Source organism: Phacochoerus africanus, chromosome 10, assembly GCF_016906955.1.
Source record: "Phacochoerus africanus isolate WHEZ1 chromosome 10, ROS_Pafr_v1, whole genome shotgun sequence".
NCBI lineage: Eukaryota > Metazoa > Chordata > Mammalia > Artiodactyla > Suidae > Phacochoerus > Phacochoerus africanus.
In genome coordinates, this window is record NC_062553.1 from 95884247 (window position 1) to 95902910 (window position 18664).

An 18664-nucleotide genomic window follows, 5' to 3' on the forward strand; every position below is an offset into this window, starting at 1 on the left:
CTTGTTTAACCGCATTAAGAAAATGCCATTTATTTGCAAATGAAAGCAGAATCTGTGTCCTGAATTGAAGACTACTTCATTCCATTTCTTTCACAGAAGAAAAGTAGTCATAAGACAGGAAAAGTAGCTGGTAAAATAGCACATGTATTTTAACAGTGTCTTAACAGATGTACATCTCCTGTTCAACTGAAATGTGTCATTGTTTTCTATTAATTTCAAGAAGGGACAGAGGATTCTGAGTGCAGAATTGTCATATACTACAATGGGGTTCATGATGTTCAGTCTCAAGCTGGCTGAGGTTTAGGGAAGTGGGAAATAATGGTTTTGGTTTACAGAGTCAGGCGTATTGGGGTGAAGGTAAAGCAAAGCAGATGGTAGACCCCATTGACAGGATGGCTTCTGAACTAAGTGATTCTAAGAAACATTTTCACTTTACAGTTAAAATCATCTATGAACTTTCTACTTGCTTGTTAATTCATACACAATTTGCCACAGAGACACTATATTTTCTTCTTGAAATACTTGAAATATTTCTTGTTGAAATGTGCTCAGAGTATCATGAAAGAGATTATATTTATTATTGATTTACCTTAAAAGGTATAGAGAAGAAAGGATTGATATGGTCATCTACTACACTGCTATACATCAGGTTCCTCTGTTAGCCACAGGTCCGATTCTGGTTGTTTCCACTCTTCTCCAAGCAGTACGTTAAAACTGAAAGGCTTGAAGTATTCCAGACGATGGCTAAACACAAAGAGAAAGATGGTCTGAATTGAAATGAATTATGCATTTGTGAAAAAGTTGTCCTGAAGGGCTATTTACTTTGTAACACCTGTAATAGGACAACATTTTATTTTAAGAATATCAGAAGACGTAGACTACATGTACAATTTTCTGACTGCAGCAATCAAACATCAACTCTGCAAATATTCACCCATATCTCAAAACACTCTCCTTTCAATTCTGCAAATAGCTCCCTCATAGCTGAAGGGAGAACTAAAAATCAACCCTCAAACTTGACTCATTCCATCTAGCCTTAAACAAATCATATTATACTCTCACAGATGTTATCATATTCAGACTTTTATATAATTTATATCAGTTATATAAACAATTGTTTTTAAAAGTTTTGGCTCAACATATTTTTGCCCACAGCATGCAGAAGTTCCCGGGCCAGGGATTAAACCTATACCACATCTGTAATCAAAGCATAGCAGTGACAAAGTTGGATCCTTAAACCACTGAGCCATGAGGGAACTCCACAGGTCAACCGATTGACGGATAGATTTCTTTGTCAAAGCAAGGCAGGTTTATGGAAAAAGAGTGTTAATTCTTTTCTTTCTAGGAAAACCATTTAACTACTAGGAAGTTTGTTATCATGGTTTAATAAAGGAGAGAAAGGCTTATTAGGTAACATGTGGCAGTGGAACTCAGCTCTGTAGGAAATCACTCCATCTACACAATAGCATGATCACACTTCTACTGAGAGTAAGCCTCCAATAACCTGCAAATAAGAAGCCTGAATACAGGAACGCATTACCTTGTGAAGAGTCAGAGAAACAAGCCCTGAGTAAGTTCCATCTAGATTTCTGTTCCACTCTGCCCACCTGAACAGGCTGAACCAGTTTTAGAGTCACAACTGTCAATCCAGATTAAGAGGTTAAGGAAACAACTGCAAAGGATAAGAGAAAAGAAGGGAGAAATGCAAGCAGAAAAGGGGAAAATATGTCAGGCAGAATAGATACCTAGAAGAGATTAAAAGCATAGTAGATTGAAGTAAGAACATTAACAGGATGGACAGAGGAGCACTTTCCAAGGGTAAAAGGCAGGAAAGTCAGTCTTCCATGGTGCAACACCCACCAGGATGTCTATGTTCCTAAACATGCAGACTCACTGGACTATCTTGGCCCGCTGAGCACACTCTATAGAGCAGGAATCTCAGGTTGCCTCAGGACACCATCTAGATTTCCTCCCTAAGGGGGCAGTGTTTGCAGCAGTCCATGAAGCATTCATAAAGTTGGCCAGGGGCTACATTCTCCTTAAGTGACAGCTTCATGTGCAAAGAGATCAGACTCAAAATGGGAAAATATAGGAAATACCTTGGCTTGTAGGCCTGCTGCCCAGAGAAGACAGTATATTTCTTGTAATAACTCCCTAGGCATAGCTTACAGGGCGCCCACAGGGAACACTACTGTTAAAGGAAAATCCCAAAGCTGTGCTGTCCTCATCTATGCTGCCTAGAAATATAGTTGACATTTTTATCCTTAGAAGGTTACCAAGAGATAAGAACTAGAGAGTTAACCTAAGGTCAGATTCTCAAGCAGCAGGGGAAAGGATTTATTAACCCTTTGCTTACACCAGGAAACAAAGATGCCTCTGGCCATTCAGCCCTGAAGGGGATTGTAAATAAATGTGCAACCATAATTCTATACCAGCTGTTGCAGTCCTCACTAAGCAAGACTTTTCTCACACTGCTATGGAAATACAAGTGCTCTACTGACAGCCGTGAGAGAGGCTATATTTGTACAAAGTCATTTGGTCAAATACTTAATGAAGACCATCAGGAACTTAAGGCTCTACTTGGTGCTTTTACATGTGTCTTCTTTTTCTTGTCTTTTTGTCTTTTTAGGGCCTCACCTGCAGTATATGGAGGTTCCCAGGCTAGGGGTCTAATAGGAGCTGTAGCTGCCGGCCTACGCCACAGCCACAGTAATGCCAGATTTCAGCCGCATCTGTGACCTACACCACAGTTCATGGCAATGCTGGATCCTTGACCTGCTACACAAGGCCAGGGATCAAACCCGCAACCTCATGGTTCCTAGTCGGATTTGCTTCCACTGCACCAAGACGGGAATTCCACATGTGTCTTCTTTGGCCAAAAAATTTTACTACTACTCCACCAAGAATTAATTTTAAAAAACTCTTGGGAGTTCCCGTCATGGCTCAGGGGTGATGAACCTGACTAATATCCACGAGGATGTGGGTTCAATCCCTGGCCTTGCTCAGCATGTTAAGGATACGGTGTTGCCTGTGAGCTGTGGTGTAGGTCGCAGATGTGACTTGGATCCCTCATTGCTATGGCTATGGGTAGGCTGGCAGCTACAGCTCTGAATCAACTCCTAGCCTGGGAACTTCCATATGCTCCGGGTGTGGCCCTAACGAAAGACACGCACACACAAAGCAAAAACAAACAAAAAATGCTCTTACAGTTGGGGCATATTTGCATTTATTTTCTACTTACAAATCAGGTTTTTGTCCTTGCTGCATTTCATGTTGAGGTACTGGGTAAAGAGCCTCATAGCTTCTTTTATCTTTTGATCCATGAATTGCAAATGAATTGAATTTTGTCACATTTGGTGGAAAATAACTCCAAGGAAGATAAGCTCTGCCTTCCCATTTTGTCTCTCCTCTGTACACTTTGAATGATAGATCAAGTTCTTGCTACAGAAACAACATATGAAACACAAAAGGAAAATTCATGTTTATACTTTAAACATTTTAAAAATATAAATATATATATATATATATTACACTTAAGGATTCTGTCTCATATTTTTATTTACTTACTTTCCACACATTTCTTCTTCCAGAGAGTAAAAGCACCAAATGCTGTCCATGGCTGTCAAAATAAAAATTCTTCGTGAGTGTTAGAAAGAAACAAACATTTCCTTTACTATCCCTCATATCTGCAATATGCATGATTAGAAATAAATTTCCAAATGATTAAAATATGCAATATGAATATTGGATAATTATAGGGAGAGCCAATGTATTCAGTCACTTAGAATTGGCATCTTTTGAGTTTAACACTTACTTTCCAGGCAACTGCAGTCAAATGTACAAGGCTACAAATGCTCAGACTGATTTTTCCTTTTTTTTTTTTTTTTGTCTTTTTAGGGCTGCACCTGTAGCATATGGAAGTTCCCTGGCTAGGGGTTGAATCGGAGCTATAGCCGCCAGCCTATGCCACAGCCACAGCAATGTGGAATTCGAGACACATCTGCAACCTACACCATAGCTCAAGGCAATGCCAAATCCTGAGAGAGGACAGGGATTGTAACTGTGTCCTTGTGGATACTGGTTGGGTTTGCTACCGCTGAGCTACGACAGGAACTCCCTATATTCTTTAAATAAGAAATTATATGAAATTCTTCAATTAGATGATACAAAGTATGGAAAAGGGGTGGGGTATTTGGAGTTGGTAATAAAAGTCTTTTCAAAAATTAAGGTATCCTAAGGGAAGCTGGAACCAATTTCCAGGTCAAAATCCAACAACTTTACTAAGGGTTATTTCTGTAAGAAAATGGTCTTGAAGCTTATTAGGAAGATAGAAAATAAAAGTATAGATTATCTAAAATTACTCAACAGTCTGAAGACTTAATTTTTTTTCTATTTTCTCACACAACTGCCCTCGACATGTCTGCCTGTTGTGTTGTCCTGCTTTTTACCACCAGTTCTGACACTGACATCATGTTTCCAAAGAGAAGCATAATATATCCTCAAAAGACAATTTTAATGGGAGCATAACTGGGATTAGCCTGGGCAGTAAGAATCAAAGGATTAAATGAAGCAAATAGTTAAATGAAGCAAATTTACTGTCTCCAGAAAAAACTTTATCTAAACTTTTTTTTTTGTCTTTTGTCTTTTTTGTTGTTGTTGTTGCTATTTCTTGGGCCGCTCCCATGGCATATGGAGGTTCCCAGGCTGGGGTTGAATCAGAGCTGTAGCCACCAGCCTACGCCAGAGCCACAGCAACTCGGGATCCGAGCCGCGTCTGCAACCTACACCACAGCTCACGGCAACGCCGGATCGTTAACCCACTAAGCAAGGGCAGGGACCGAACCCGCAACCTCATGGCTCCTAGTCGGATTTGTTAACCACTGTGCCACGCCGGGAACTCCTATCTAAACATTTTTGACACAGATGGTCTGTTGGGAGTTTTTCAGGAAGGATTTCCTTCAAGAGACTATTCTAACAGAAAACAAATATTCTTTTCCACTTAAAAGTTCTCTGCTTATTTTTATTGTTATTATGTGACCTTAAGAATATCCTAAGAGGATAAAAGTTCTTGCAAATTCAAGGAGTTCCCATCATGGTGCAGCGGAAACGAATCCAACTAGGAACCATGAGGTTGCGGGTTCGATCCCTGTCCTCACTCAGTGGGTTGAGGATCTGGTGTTGCCATGAGCCGTGGTGCAGGCTGCAGACACAGCTTGGATCCGACGTGACTGTGGCTGTGGCTGGTGGCTATAGCTCCGATTAGACCCCTAGCCTGGGAACCTCCATATGTCAGGTGCGGCCCTAAAAAAAAAAGACGAAAAAAAAAAGTTCTTGTAAATTCAAACAATGATATTCTTTAGATTTTTTCCTAGCGGCTATCACAGGAGTAGATTGCCTGAAGCAAAACCATAATTCTTAACTGTCCCAATGTATCTAAAACCAAACTACGCTAAAGATTTTTTTAACTTTTAGAATTTATTAACTTTATACATAACAGTTATTATATAATCTTTTAAATTTACTTTTCTCTCTATGGTCATATCTGTGGCATATGGAAGTTCCCAGGTTAGGGGACTAATAAATTGGAGCTGCAGCTGCCAGCCTACACCACAGCCACAGCAACACTAGATCTGATTTGCATCTGTGATGTATGCAATAGTCTGTGGCAATGCCAGATCCTTAATTCGCTGAGCAAGGCCAGGGATCCAACACACATCCTCAAGGACACTATGTCAGGTTCTTAACCCACTGAGCCACAACGGGAACTCCACATGGTATAATTTCTTAACAAAAGAGAATCTAATTATCTGATGTATCTTGTGCTAAGTTATCACTATTATACTATAATATAGTAGTATATTGTACACAATATACTACTTTCAAAAACTTATACGTTTACTAGAAAGTAAGAAATTACATATAATTGAGATTAATTCAGGTTAGCATTCTCTCTAGTAAGCTGGATTTAGTGAGCTTTTATTGTAACCATATGATTTATAACTAGAGAATAATGTGTTCAAAATATGTAGTAATGAGTTAGAAAAAATATTTTATACTTACGGACAAAGTTCAACTTCTAAATACTGTTCAGTCATGTCATTCAAGAAAAATGCTTCCACAACTTTTGAAAACAGAAATATGATATATTGAGAAATTTAATGTTGCTTCAACAATAAAAAAAATTGGTTTATACCTTTAGAATATAAAACATATTAATGGGGAGTTCCCGTCGTAGCTCAGCAGAAACGAATCTGACTAGTATCCATGAGGATGCAGGTTCCATCCCTGGCTTCACTCAGTGGGTTAAGGATCTGGCGTTGCTGTGAGCTGGTGTAGGTCACAGATGCGGCTTGGATCCTGCGTTGCTGTGGCTATGATGTAGACCAGTGGCTACAGCTGTGATTCGATCCCTAGCCTGGGAACTTCCATATGCTGCAGGTGTGGCCCTAAAAAGCAAAATAAAATAAAATAAATTAATGCATTATTTTAAATTATAACTATATCACCAATAGGAAAAAGGGAGAGAAAACAAATAGACATTGCCTGGAAGAAGAAAGACATAGAAAATATGGCATCATTTTTTTCCATATTAGATTGCTATAAAATAAAAATATTAATAAATTCTAGTGTGCTGAGGTTGTACAGAAATGAACACTACCCCACAGATTCTGAGACAGTCATCTTACTTTATGAATTTATCCTAAGAAAATAATCAAACTGAAAAAACAAGTAAGATGCAATTCATCAAAGTATTGCTCAAAAATAACTGGTCTAAATGGCTAACTCCTGTAATATATATAAATCTCCTATTGTAAAGGAGAGTTGTTAAACAAGTTATGGAATTTCTGTATTCTATTCAATAGAATACAGTGCAGTCATTAAAATCAAATATATAGTTAAGCATTTTTATACAGGAAGATATCCATGATATTTGATAAGCTGACTGCAAAGCAATAACCAAATGTACATGAAACAAAAATGTGCATATGTGCCTGTGTTCAAATGTCTGTAAAATGTACACAAAAAGGTTATGACTGGTTATCTCTGTCAGGTAGTATACAGGCAGGCGATTTTTCTCTGTAATTTCTTTATAATTTCTATATAATTCTTTATAATTTCCATGTTTATTTTAAAAACTGTATAATTATGTGATAGATGTTTCTTATAAACTATTAAAATAATACAAACATATATGAAGTAAAAAGACAAAGTCCTTTTCTTTTCATTTTGCTCTAAAACCTGTCAGACTTCTGTCCTTCCACAACCTATTTTACCCACATAGAGTAAGAAAATATATATGAAATCATTTCTTGCTTACAACTTGCTTTTTTTTCTTCTCTCTCTCAAACACAGTGTTTCAGCATATAGATATTTTCCTTTTCATTACTGCACAGTATTCCTCTATAGAATGTTATGAATGTTATGATTTATTCACATAATTCTTTTTTTTTCTTTTTAGGGCCACACCCATGGCATATGAAAGTCCCCAGGCTAGGAGCAGAATCAGAGCTGCAGCTGCCACCTTACACCACAGCCACAGTAACACCAGATCTGAGCCATGACTGGGACCTATACTGCAACTCACAGCAACTCTGGATACTTGGCCCACTAAGTGGGGCCAGGGATCAAAACTGCATCTTCATAGATACTACTCAGGTTTCTTACTGCTGAGCCACAAAGGGAACTCTCACATAATTCTTTATTGATAGATATTTAAGTTGTTTCTAGTTTTCCTTGTGTTATTTTTATAATAATAAAATCTAAGACATAGATATAGTCCCATCAACAATTCAGTGTCTTATTGTCCCTCTTAGTCTTTTATCTACAGTAAGGATTGTAGGTTGAAGAAGAGATACTGAATCACAAAAACATTTAGGAGGTTAAATTGGTAGGACTTAATAAATAGATCCAAATATGGAGAGTGAGAGAGAAGTATTTCTTAGAAAGATCTCACATTTCTGTTATTTGTCATTTGATGTATTATAGTGCCATTGATTGAGACTGGGCAATTAGGAAAAGAAGCAGGTTTATGAGAGAAGTGGATGAGTTGAGTTTAGGACTTGTTGACTTCAGCATCCGTAGTACCTCCATTAGATAACTCATACTGTGTACATCAAATAATAGATACCTCATAATGTGTACACCAAAGGAAACTAGTACATATAAATTCTGCATCAATAAAAGACAATATATTTTTAACATGATAAATTAACACTGACAAGTTGTATGCTATACAGATAGAGAAAGCAGGTGTTAGTATGGACTGGAAGAGTCATCAAAGGTTTCTCTGAAGAAATGAAACCTGAATTACGCCTTGAACCATATGCATTAGAGGCAGCGGCACTAGAATGAGAAAAGGTACCTGAGTGAGAATATGCACAGTGAGACTATCGGTCTTTTGGGAATCAAAAGCTCTTGGTTTAATATTATAGCTCAATTCATGAATACCCTGAAAGCTTATGGGAAGGATCTGAATCTTATCTTAGGGACAGATATGATTTGTAATCTAGGGAATGGCATTATAAAGAGCATTTCATGAAGATATGTTTGGTAGCTTAATTACGATATATTAGAAGGTGATCATATATCAAACCTGAAACTGTAATTTCATGCCATGTCTTTTAGCCTTCATTTGATGTGTGAGATTACTTGCCAGTTTATAGTAAAAACTACATATCATGTTGAAGTTGATGGTGCTTTTATAATAAGTAAAACACCTAAACTTCCATAAAGAAGGTTTATGGAAACTTTTTAAGGTTAAAGTTGCCATTTGAAGATACTTAAAAACAAAACAGGAATGCTAAACTCTTCTTAAGATAGGTAACAGAGGAAAAGGAAGGAGATATAACAGCAATTTAAAAATCTGGATTTGTAATTGACATTTTTCACAGTTCTAGTCATATAGTTGAAGTCATATAGGTAATGGTGAAAAAGTCAGAATGAGAGATTGGTAGGAAATACCAGAAACTGCACATGTCAGTTGCTGAGAAGCACTTTACTGCCTTGCAGCAAGATAAAATAATAGTTCTGAGAGGTTATTATAAAAAGATTTATGTTTGCAATAAAATACAGTACTTCCACTTACCTTCATAATCCCACAGTTCATTGAAAGGTTTTCCCGGTTCTCCTAGCGGGGCTGGAGGATCATTGAAAAATGGAGCACTAACTTCCATCATCACTCCTCTGTCGCCTGGATTCAGCCTGACAAACACTGGCTCATGCTTCACTGGAAAACTATCCCAAGTGTGTTCAATTTTAAAATCCATCTGAAGATTTTTAAGGGAAAAAACATTAAAACAAACTCTTTAATAATTTATAAGTGTTTCCTTTAGAAAGAAACGAAGGCAGCAGAGTGAAAACAGCATGCTTCTGAGAGTCAAAAGGCCATGTGTGTTACGGTAAATTCCAGACATAGAATTCTGTTACAAAATAGGTGGTTGGATTCCAAAAGCTTTCAGACTTCTTTTCTTTTTAAGTTTATGTCCAGCTTGAGCTACCTTGTAAAGAGTATATCAAAATCATTTATAAGAAATAAGAAATGCAATTAAATCTGCTGCAAATTGTTCATATACTTAACAATTATAAGCACTATGAGTTGATATGTCATTGTATTATTGTAAAACAAGCACATTAATTAATTACTGGATTCCCTGGGAATCAAGATCATTATAATAAAATTCAATTTGATTTTTAAAAATCTCCACAAATGAGTATAAGCATTACTGCTAACACCTGCTCTTTTGGTTAAAACGCTTTTCTTTTTAGGCTGGGAGTGGAGAAGGGCTTCAACCTTTTGAAGGTAGGCAGAATTTAAAATTGTCTTCCTTAGTCTCAGGGTGTGGATTTTCTTAGCCTTTTCAATTTTTGGTATTTCAGGTGCTAAATGACGAGTTGCTTGGTTAATCCCTTCTCTCTAACTGAAATATGGGAACAAAATCTGCTCTCATTTAAATTCTGAAACAGACTAGGTACATCTAACACAAGCAATATTTGCATTTTCAATTATTACTCTAAGGATTAAATGGAAAGACATAGTATTATATTAATAAAATTATGATTTGTTGAACACTATGGATCAGGTATTTTATAAACATTATTTCATTCAATTTCATAAGAACTTACAGGTGAACCATTATCATCCTCATTACAAATGAAGAAATAGATTTGTTTGAGGTCAAATAGCTAATAAATCAAGAAATTAAACCTATCACAGCCATGCTTTCCCAGAATAATGCATTTCGGAAATATGCAAACACATGAAAACTTTTATTTTAGGAGTTACAGATCCCCCTAAATGATACTAGGTCCTTATGTTTTGTTCAAAATATAAACTTGATTAGTAAATGATATTTCCAGACTAATTTCTCTTATCTGAAGTCTCTGAATGCATATCCTTGCTTCATGTTAATTTTACTGCAGGTAATAACGTTTTACATTTTAAATAATTTCTTCAATTTTTTTTCAGATCCGAGGTATAACAGGCACATTTATATATATTTAAGGTATGCAATGTGATAGTTTTATAAAAATATACTTGAATAAATTGATTTCAGCAAATATGTACTGTATGTACCAAGTACTGGGAGATCCAAATATATAAGCTTGGTGTCACATAAAAAATACAAGATTTCTGAAAACTTTTTTGTAAAGTATGTAGCTTTTCTCAATTTTCATTATATGCTAACAAATTTTGATAACTTCTACTATTAAAAAAATAGTTCCTGTATTGCAACCAATAGCATGTGTTCAGCAATTTATATTCTCCGTCATTGAAATAAGTTCAGTGAGTGATAAAACTGTATAAATTGATTCTGATTTATGTGGAATTTAGTCCTGATTTGCATGGAATAATGTATCTCAATAATAAATTTATTTTCTTTAGTTGAAATATTCTTCAAAAATAAATGCATCATCTTCAACCCCAAATTTTGGTATTAGTAATTACCCTCTTGCAGCATATAGAGAGAAATAAAAATAAACCAAGATGCTCGAAATGCAGATTAAATCTGATTCTGACACCAATATGCTGAGAGAATATGCCACACTCATAATTTAGGATTTAACAGTTCTTGATAATCCTGGCAAAATATAGCTCAGTGACTAGGAAATTTTGGTAGATCACTATAAGTCTCCACACAATCACCATATCCACAAAAATGCTGCACAAAAAAATGCAGCAAAATTTCCACCAGGGCATTTTCAACTCCTAGTTCTTTTAGGCCATATCTCTACATCTAACTGGAATAAAACCACATCTAGAGAAGTGCCTTAAAAATAGCTCATCACTTTCAGGCTCACATGATGAGTCTCATGGTGAGAGAGAGGTTTCCAATTACTTCAAGATGTAATCTTATTTATTTATTTATTTATTTATTTATTTATTTATTTATTTATTTTTAGAGCCGCACCTGCAGCATATGGCAGTCCCCAGGCCAGGAGTTGAATTGGACCTATAGCTGCCAGCCTACACCATGGCCATAGCAATGGAGAATCTGAGCCATTTCTGCAACCTACACCACAGCTCACCGCAATGCTGGATCCTAACCCACTGAGTAAGGCCAGGGATTGAACCCATGTCCTTGTGGATACCAGTCAGGTTTGTTACCACTGAGCCACAGTGGGAACTCCCCAAAATGTAATTTTAAATGGAAGAAGAAATAAACAATAAAAGCAGAGCTACTCTTATTGACAGTTTACCGTAGCGGTACCACAAGTCTTTCTACTGGTTCCTTCTGCCTTCCCCCTAAGATTTCTTTGAGCAATGTTTGAAAATTACTGCAAGAAATATCAACCAGTAGGGAGGAGTGCCATAGTTGACACGTTCAAAGACAAACTATTGCTTTGGCTTTAACTGCATAAATGGCTTTATTTTTTATCAGAATAACAAATGTGTTAATTTGCTTAATGAACACTCATGTCACTAAGTATATGCAACATTTATAACAAAATTAACCTAAAAATTATAGTCCTGCCCACTAGTTTACAATATAATTCAGAGGTAACACAGACCCAGACAGAGACAATTGATTCTTCTTTTGACTTCCTGGGGCCACTGAGGGCTGTGGAGGCTTAACCTCACTGATTGCATGTGTACTCATATGAAGTAGAGACGATTAAACTATTCATGTCCTTTGTGACTTGGGCTACTGGGCATTCTTGCAGCATTCCACTCCCTGTCATTTTCCATTACCAATACACTGCTCTTTTTTTGATTCACAGCCCTTACATTGCATGATATATTTGTTTACTGTTTTCCCATCCCCAGCTCCCCAGCTAGAATGCCTGTAAGTAACATTATTTACTTGTGGAGAGAATAACAGTTCTAGTTTCTGGATCTAAAATTTCATTATTCTAAGATGTTATGCAGGAGAAATCAACTGTATTAGTGGTACCACTACCTCTTTCAATATTATGTACCAAAACAATGGCAAATAACTGAGATCATATATCATATCTGGAAACATCCTTTCAAATTAGTTTATCAGAGATTTTTTAGTTACTCTGTTTTAGGCACCATACCAGTGCTGAAGAAAACAAAGTATAAGAAAGTCTATGGGAAGTTGGGAATGGTTCTCAGGTAGCTAATCAACAAGGTCTCACATACCTAACCAATTGGATCCATTATCAATTGATTCATTTTGCAGTCCAATTTAATTAAGCTGAATCCCTACACAAAACTAAGTTTTAAAAGAACCAAAGATGTAAACATTAAAATCAAACCATATAAAAACAAGAAAGAAAAAAACAGGAGATTGTTTTTAAAAGATGATCTTACAAGATTTCCCATTGTGGCGCAACAGAAACGAATCTGACTAGCATCCATGAGGATGCCAATTCTATCCCTGGCCTTGCTCAGTGGGTTAAGGATCTGGCGCTACCAAAAGCTGTGGTGTAGGCCAGCAGCTGTAGCTCTGATTGGACCCCTAGCCTGGGAACTTTCATATTCTTCAGGTGCAGCCCTAAAAAGCATTTTAAAAAAGATTATCTTATAGTAGAAAAACCCTTTTAAAACATAATCCCAAACCTAGAAGTCCTAAAAGAATAATACATTTGGCTATAGAAAAATTTTAAAAATATAAGCAAAAAGCTGCCTACCTCTACCAAAAAACCCCACAATTACAAAATCAGAGACAGTTTAGGAAAAAAAATACCTGCAACTCATAGTTCAGACAAATAACTAATTTTTGTAATGTTTAAAGGGCTTCTACCCATAAATCAATACGGAAAAGATTATCCCAACAGAAAAATAAGTAAAGGTGTGAGCAGCCAGTTCACAAAAGGAAAATGCAAAATGTTCAGTTTCATTAAAAATTATAGAAATGCTAACTAAAATGAAAATAAATTACTATTTTCCACTTAGATTGTCAAGGATTAGATAATTTGACAAAATGCTGTGATAATCACATATTGTCATTGGAGCATAATTGGTACAGCCTCTGTCAAGAGCAATCTCTCAATATTTATCAAAATGGAAAATAAAAAATAACTTTTGAACCATTCTAGTTCTATGAATTATTATACCTACATATATCTAAAATGACGCAAATATGAGGATATTTACTGTAACACTGTCTAGAATAATAAAATACTTTAGGCAACTTAAATACCCATGAGTAGAAGACTAGTAAATAAATTATGTCACATCACACAATGAAATATCATACAGCTGTTAAAAGAGTGAAGCAGCTCTACATATACATCTAAAACATAACTGTAAAAAGGAAAGTGCCAAAGGTACACATTTAATAAAAAGGAAGACTACTTGCATATACAGTTGTGAATGCGTATACTATCTCAGAAAGCACATACAAGAAACCATTGTAGCAGTGATTTCCTCTTTGGGGGGAATTATCTACCTACGACAGGTGAGGAAGCAAGAATTACTTTCAACTGCATCACTTTTTTTCCAACCTATTTGAATTTTATACTATAATGAAACTGCATTACTATTCAAAAATAAATAATTAAAAATATTTTTAAGTCCAATTTAAGGCTGGATCTCTCAAAAAGCATGGTGACTACTTCTCTCCCTTGTACACAGGCTGAACACTTCTAAAAAGTCAGAATGAACATTAGAAATATTACTGAAAGAATAAGTTCTTTCAAGGTGAACACCATCCTATTATACAATTTTAATGTTGGCTATTTAGACTTTCTTAGCAAGAAGGTTTAGTATTAATCTGTGTTTTTCCACATTTTAACTTTTATTCTTCAAATTACTTTTTCATCAAAACAAAGGTGAAAAATTCGGAGTTCCCACTATGGCACAGTGGGTTAAGATTTCAACTGCAGCTGCTGGAGTTTCTGCCAGTGTGCAGGTTCCATCCCTGGCCGGCGGCAGCTGTGGCTTGGGTCCGATCCCCTGCCTGAGAATTTCCATATGCCTCGGGTGCAATCATTAAAAAAAATTTTTTTAACTGAAAAATAGCTTTTAAATTGTTTTCACGCTTTACTTGTACTATGGGAAGACCTTCAAAAGGAAACGAAGGAAGAGAATGGAGACAGAACGCCGGGGCATTAGAGCCTAGAAAGGAAAAAAAAAAAAAATTCCACAAAGATTAAAAGAAGTAAGTAATGGAGAGGTATTTTGTCAACAGAACATTTCGTAAGGAAAATTTCCAAATCCTCTATTAACGAAATTTTTTTAGGTTTCTATAATAATGATTTTTTTTCAGTATGCCTTCTCCACCCCCACCCCCATGCCCGCCCATTTAAGAGAGAAACGGAGAAATGAGCAAGTCAGAGTGAAAGCGGGAGTAAACTGCTGGCACAAGGAGCAGCTGAAAAATAAGTTGCCGGAAAAAGTATCAACAAGACTGGGAGAAGTTGGGAGGAATGACAGAGTGAAAACGTATAAGAAGAGAGCACAGACCAGTAAGCTCTTCTCAGTCCAACACTCGCTGGCTCCTCATCAGGCTTAGCCCACAGCTAACCGCCCATTCCAGGGGAGGGGCGTGGAGGATCGAGAAGACACCTGCTGAAAACCCTCCGGTGAACATCTGAGGACTTAATCTTCTCACTTGCGTTTGAGCTGTTTTCTCTAAGAAGGCAGGGTGACTCAGCAACATTTTAAATTACTGCACAATGTTAAAAATCAACTATACGGAGTTCATGGTGTGGCTCAGCAGAAACAACCCAACTAGTATCCATAAGGATGCGCATTTCATCCCTGGCCTCGCTTGGTGGGTTAAGAATCCCCTGTTCTCCTGAGCTGTGGCTTAGGTCGCCACTCGGTTCCCGACTTGCTATGGCTGTGGCTAGGCTGGCAGCTGCAGCTCCAATTCCACGCTTGGCCTGAGAACTTCCATTTCCATATGCCGAATGTGCAGCCCTAAAAAGCAAAAAAAAAAAAAAAAAAAAAAAAAATCACTGGCCTTACAAGGTTTTGTGAGGATTAAATGAGTTATTTACATATATACATGGCATTTACAACAGTACCTGGTGCATAGTAAGTGGTTTAAAAAAAGATTATTATTATTAAAGTATATAGATTTGCCTAAAGAAAATATTTTTCTGTTAAAATCATTAAATGTTTCTGATAGTCTTGAGATTAGGATAGTCTTAGATTTGAGATCATAAAATATGGTTAAGTGCTCTAAAGCTATGTTTCTGTTTGGCTCAGTCTTAACTATCTTAGCTATTTCAGCATTTCCTTCATTTAGGGTCTCTTTTACCAAGGCAGTATGAACTGACTGCTTCTATATAGGAATAGAAATAAATTCATACCATAATCACATATAAAGTTTTAAATGTCTCAAAAAAAGGCAGTAATTTATAGAATTACAGTATTTCCAAATAATGGAATTCCTCTGTATTTTAGTTGCTAAGAGTTACCAAATTTTTAATAGGATTTGTAGGTTTAATTCAGCAAGGAGTCACTGCACCTGAACTTCATAGCTACTCTGAGGGTACATATTCTACATGTTTACATAAAGTCACCATGATTTTCTCCTGATCTGCAAGATCAGACATTACATTGGTGTCTTACCATTATTTAAGTGTTTTTAAATAAAGTATTAAGTTAAACCATACGAAGTTTTGGAAAAAAAATCAGCAGTTTTACATGGTTCAGCCTAAATATATTCTGCTTATACTTAAAAAAAACTTTCTTGGGGGGAAAAATAGCTTTTGTGTTTGTTTTACTAGAATGACTATTTTTGTTTTATAAGAATCACTTTTGGTGGGAGAAGAAATGGGGCATTATTGTTCCCTAGGTATAGAGTTTCAGTCATGCACGGTGAAACAGTTCTAGAGATCTACTGTACAATGGTATGCATATAGTTAATGACACTGTACTCCACACTTTGAAAATTAAGGGTAGATTTCATATTCTATGTTTTTTACTACAATAATTATAATAAAAAAAGTTTAAAAAGAGATTGAATTTCTAAGCCATTCTTCTCTTGGCTAATCAAATATAATTAGTGAGTTTTTAAAAAATCACTTTTTGGAGTTCCCGTCGTGGCGCAGTGGTTAACGAATCCGACTAGGAACCGTGAGGTTGCGGGTTCGGTCCCTGCCCTTGCTCAGTGGGTTAAGGATCCGGCGTTGCCCTGAGCTGTGGTGTAGGTTGCAGACGCCGCTCGGATCCCCTGTTGCTGTGGCTCTGGCGTAGGCCGGTGGCTACAGCTCCGATTGGACCCCTAGCCTGGGAATCTCCATATGCCGCGGGAGCGGCCCAAGAAATAGCAAAAAAGACAAAAAAAAAACACACACACACACACACACACACAAAAACCTTTAAAAGTCACTTTTTATGGCATTTAATAATATCAGACAATGCTAAATAAAGTGTTGATCCTACCTTAAATTTCCAACTTTGTATTCTTCATGATGCTTTCTCTACATACTCAATGCTCAATGTCAATTTATTGTATAAAGTAATATTAATGAAATCTATTAATAATTTTCAAGGGTTTTCCTTATTGCAGAAATACAATTAATATAAAAACACATATTAGTGACTAGAGAATGTTTAAACACAAAGTACTTTTCTCTCCTTCTTCTCATTTCCTGTACTCAATTACAGTAATAGATACTTTCCATGCACATTCACCAAATTCTTTTTTTGTTGTTGTTCTTTTTAGGGCCACACCCTCGGCATATGGAAGTTCCCCAGCTAGGGGTCAAATCAGGCAGCTACTGGCCTACACCACAGCCACAGCAATGCCAGATCCTTAACCCACTGAGCAAGGCCAGGGATCAAACCCGCATCCTCATGGATACTAGTTGGATTCTTATCCCACTGAGCCACAATGGGAACTCCTGTTCACCAAATTCTTTAATTCCTTTAGCAGATACTAATTGTGTGCTCAGTGTGTTCTAGGTACTATGATAGAGTCTGGAGTCAAACTGCCAAACAGTAAGATAGAAGCTGCAGGAAGAAGACACCTTGGGGTAATTAGGTAGAAAACACAAGGGAAGCTTTAAAAGGAAAAAGACTAGCGGTATACTTTAAAGATAACTGGAATCATAGCACTTGTTTCCAAAAGTTGAGAACTATTTTGAAAACACTTCATTAAAATTCAACCAGTAAAAATCTTGTAACAATCCCCCCCAAACAAACAAAAAAAAAACACACCACAAACCCCTAAAACTACAGTTTGTATTGACCTTGACCATACAGGCCAAATAATTCAAGTACAAAGGTAAAATTCCAATTTCAGATATTCAATTTATTCACTGCAGAGACCACCTCATCATTTACACCCAGAAAGTACTGTTTGCTCTCACCCAAACTAATATCAACTTGTAGTGTAAATGTAGAGTTAAGTGTATGACTACTTGCTTGGTGCCAAGCTAAATCACCCTATGACAGTATATGTTTCAATTGTAGGGGAAGATACAAGCAAGTCCTTGAGAAGTGAGAGATTCATGGAAAGATACACACACTGACCTGCAAAAAAGAGCTGCAGCTAGCACTCTCAGTTTCTCCTTCCAACAAGTTTTTGTGTTAATTCACAGCCACTGAAAACGAAATCAAGTACAATCTTTATTCAATGCTAAATTAAACTTTCTATAGTTATTAGATACACCTCCCTGTTTACAACCAGTGTTTAGAGGAAGGGACCATCTCATTCCCCTAATAGCTAGTATACAGAAAACCTGTAACAGGACTTCAAATACCTAAGTGGATACCACTGGATGCATTTGAAAAACGTCTTAATACATTCTGCCAGCATTACTTTGTTTATAGAGCATAACGAGTACAAGACAACAAAAACTTCTTAATCTGTTAAAGAGAAAGCTACATCGAGCTGTATCTATGGCCTGCTCATAAACTTAACCCATAAACACACATATTTGATTAAAAAGCACTAACTGGTGGCTGGCCTCAAGTTAACATTTTTATTGCTGGCATTGAAATTTCCTCTAATGCTGTTAAAAAAAAAAAAAAGACATCTAAATCTAGACACATCTAGACAAAATCAATTTTTAGAAATGGGGATTGTAATCCATTTACAAATGTAAAGTTTTACCTAATTTTTTTCTTGCGAAGAACGTAACTTTTGTCTTTCCTTCTTTTTTTGAGGAAGCAAAGTTATCGCTAAAGAAATAACTGCTGAATTTGCAGGATCTTTGTAGTACTTCTACCTACCTCCCTTATTGCTCACGGTTAACTATTTAAACAACAGCTGTGTCAGTTCTCCAAACACCCACGTAC

General features: G+C 36.5%; 1 protein-coding gene across 7 annotated transcripts in view; it reads right to left on the bottom strand.

The window, feature by feature from the left end:
- C10H4orf33 (chromosome 10 C4orf33 homolog) overlaps positions 1-18664 on the bottom strand; it is an 84993-nt gene that overhangs the window by 66033 nt on the left and 296 nt on the right. For 3 of the 7 annotated variants that reach the window (XR_007137546.1, XR_007137544.1, XR_007137545.1), the window contains exons 2-7: positions 17897-17967; positions 9086-9266; positions 6061-6121; positions 3568-3619; positions 3242-3441; positions 590-744 (exon numbers count right to left, since the gene is read on the bottom strand). Coding sequence is in view for 2 of the 7 variants with exons in the window: in XM_047799141.1 (XP_047655097.1) it covers positions 639-744; positions 3242-3441; positions 3568-3619; positions 6061-6121; positions 9086-9266 (600 nt within the window). In the remaining 5 variants the exon portion in view is untranslated. Of the gene's footprint in view, positions 1-554; positions 745-1540; positions 1673-3241; positions 3442-3567; positions 3620-6060; positions 6122-9085; positions 9267-14872; positions 15036-17896; positions 17968-18479; positions 18650-18664 lie in introns of those variants that run through there. The other 4 variants (XR_007137547.1, XM_047799142.1, XR_007137548.1 and 1 more) reach the window with 4 other exon arrangements.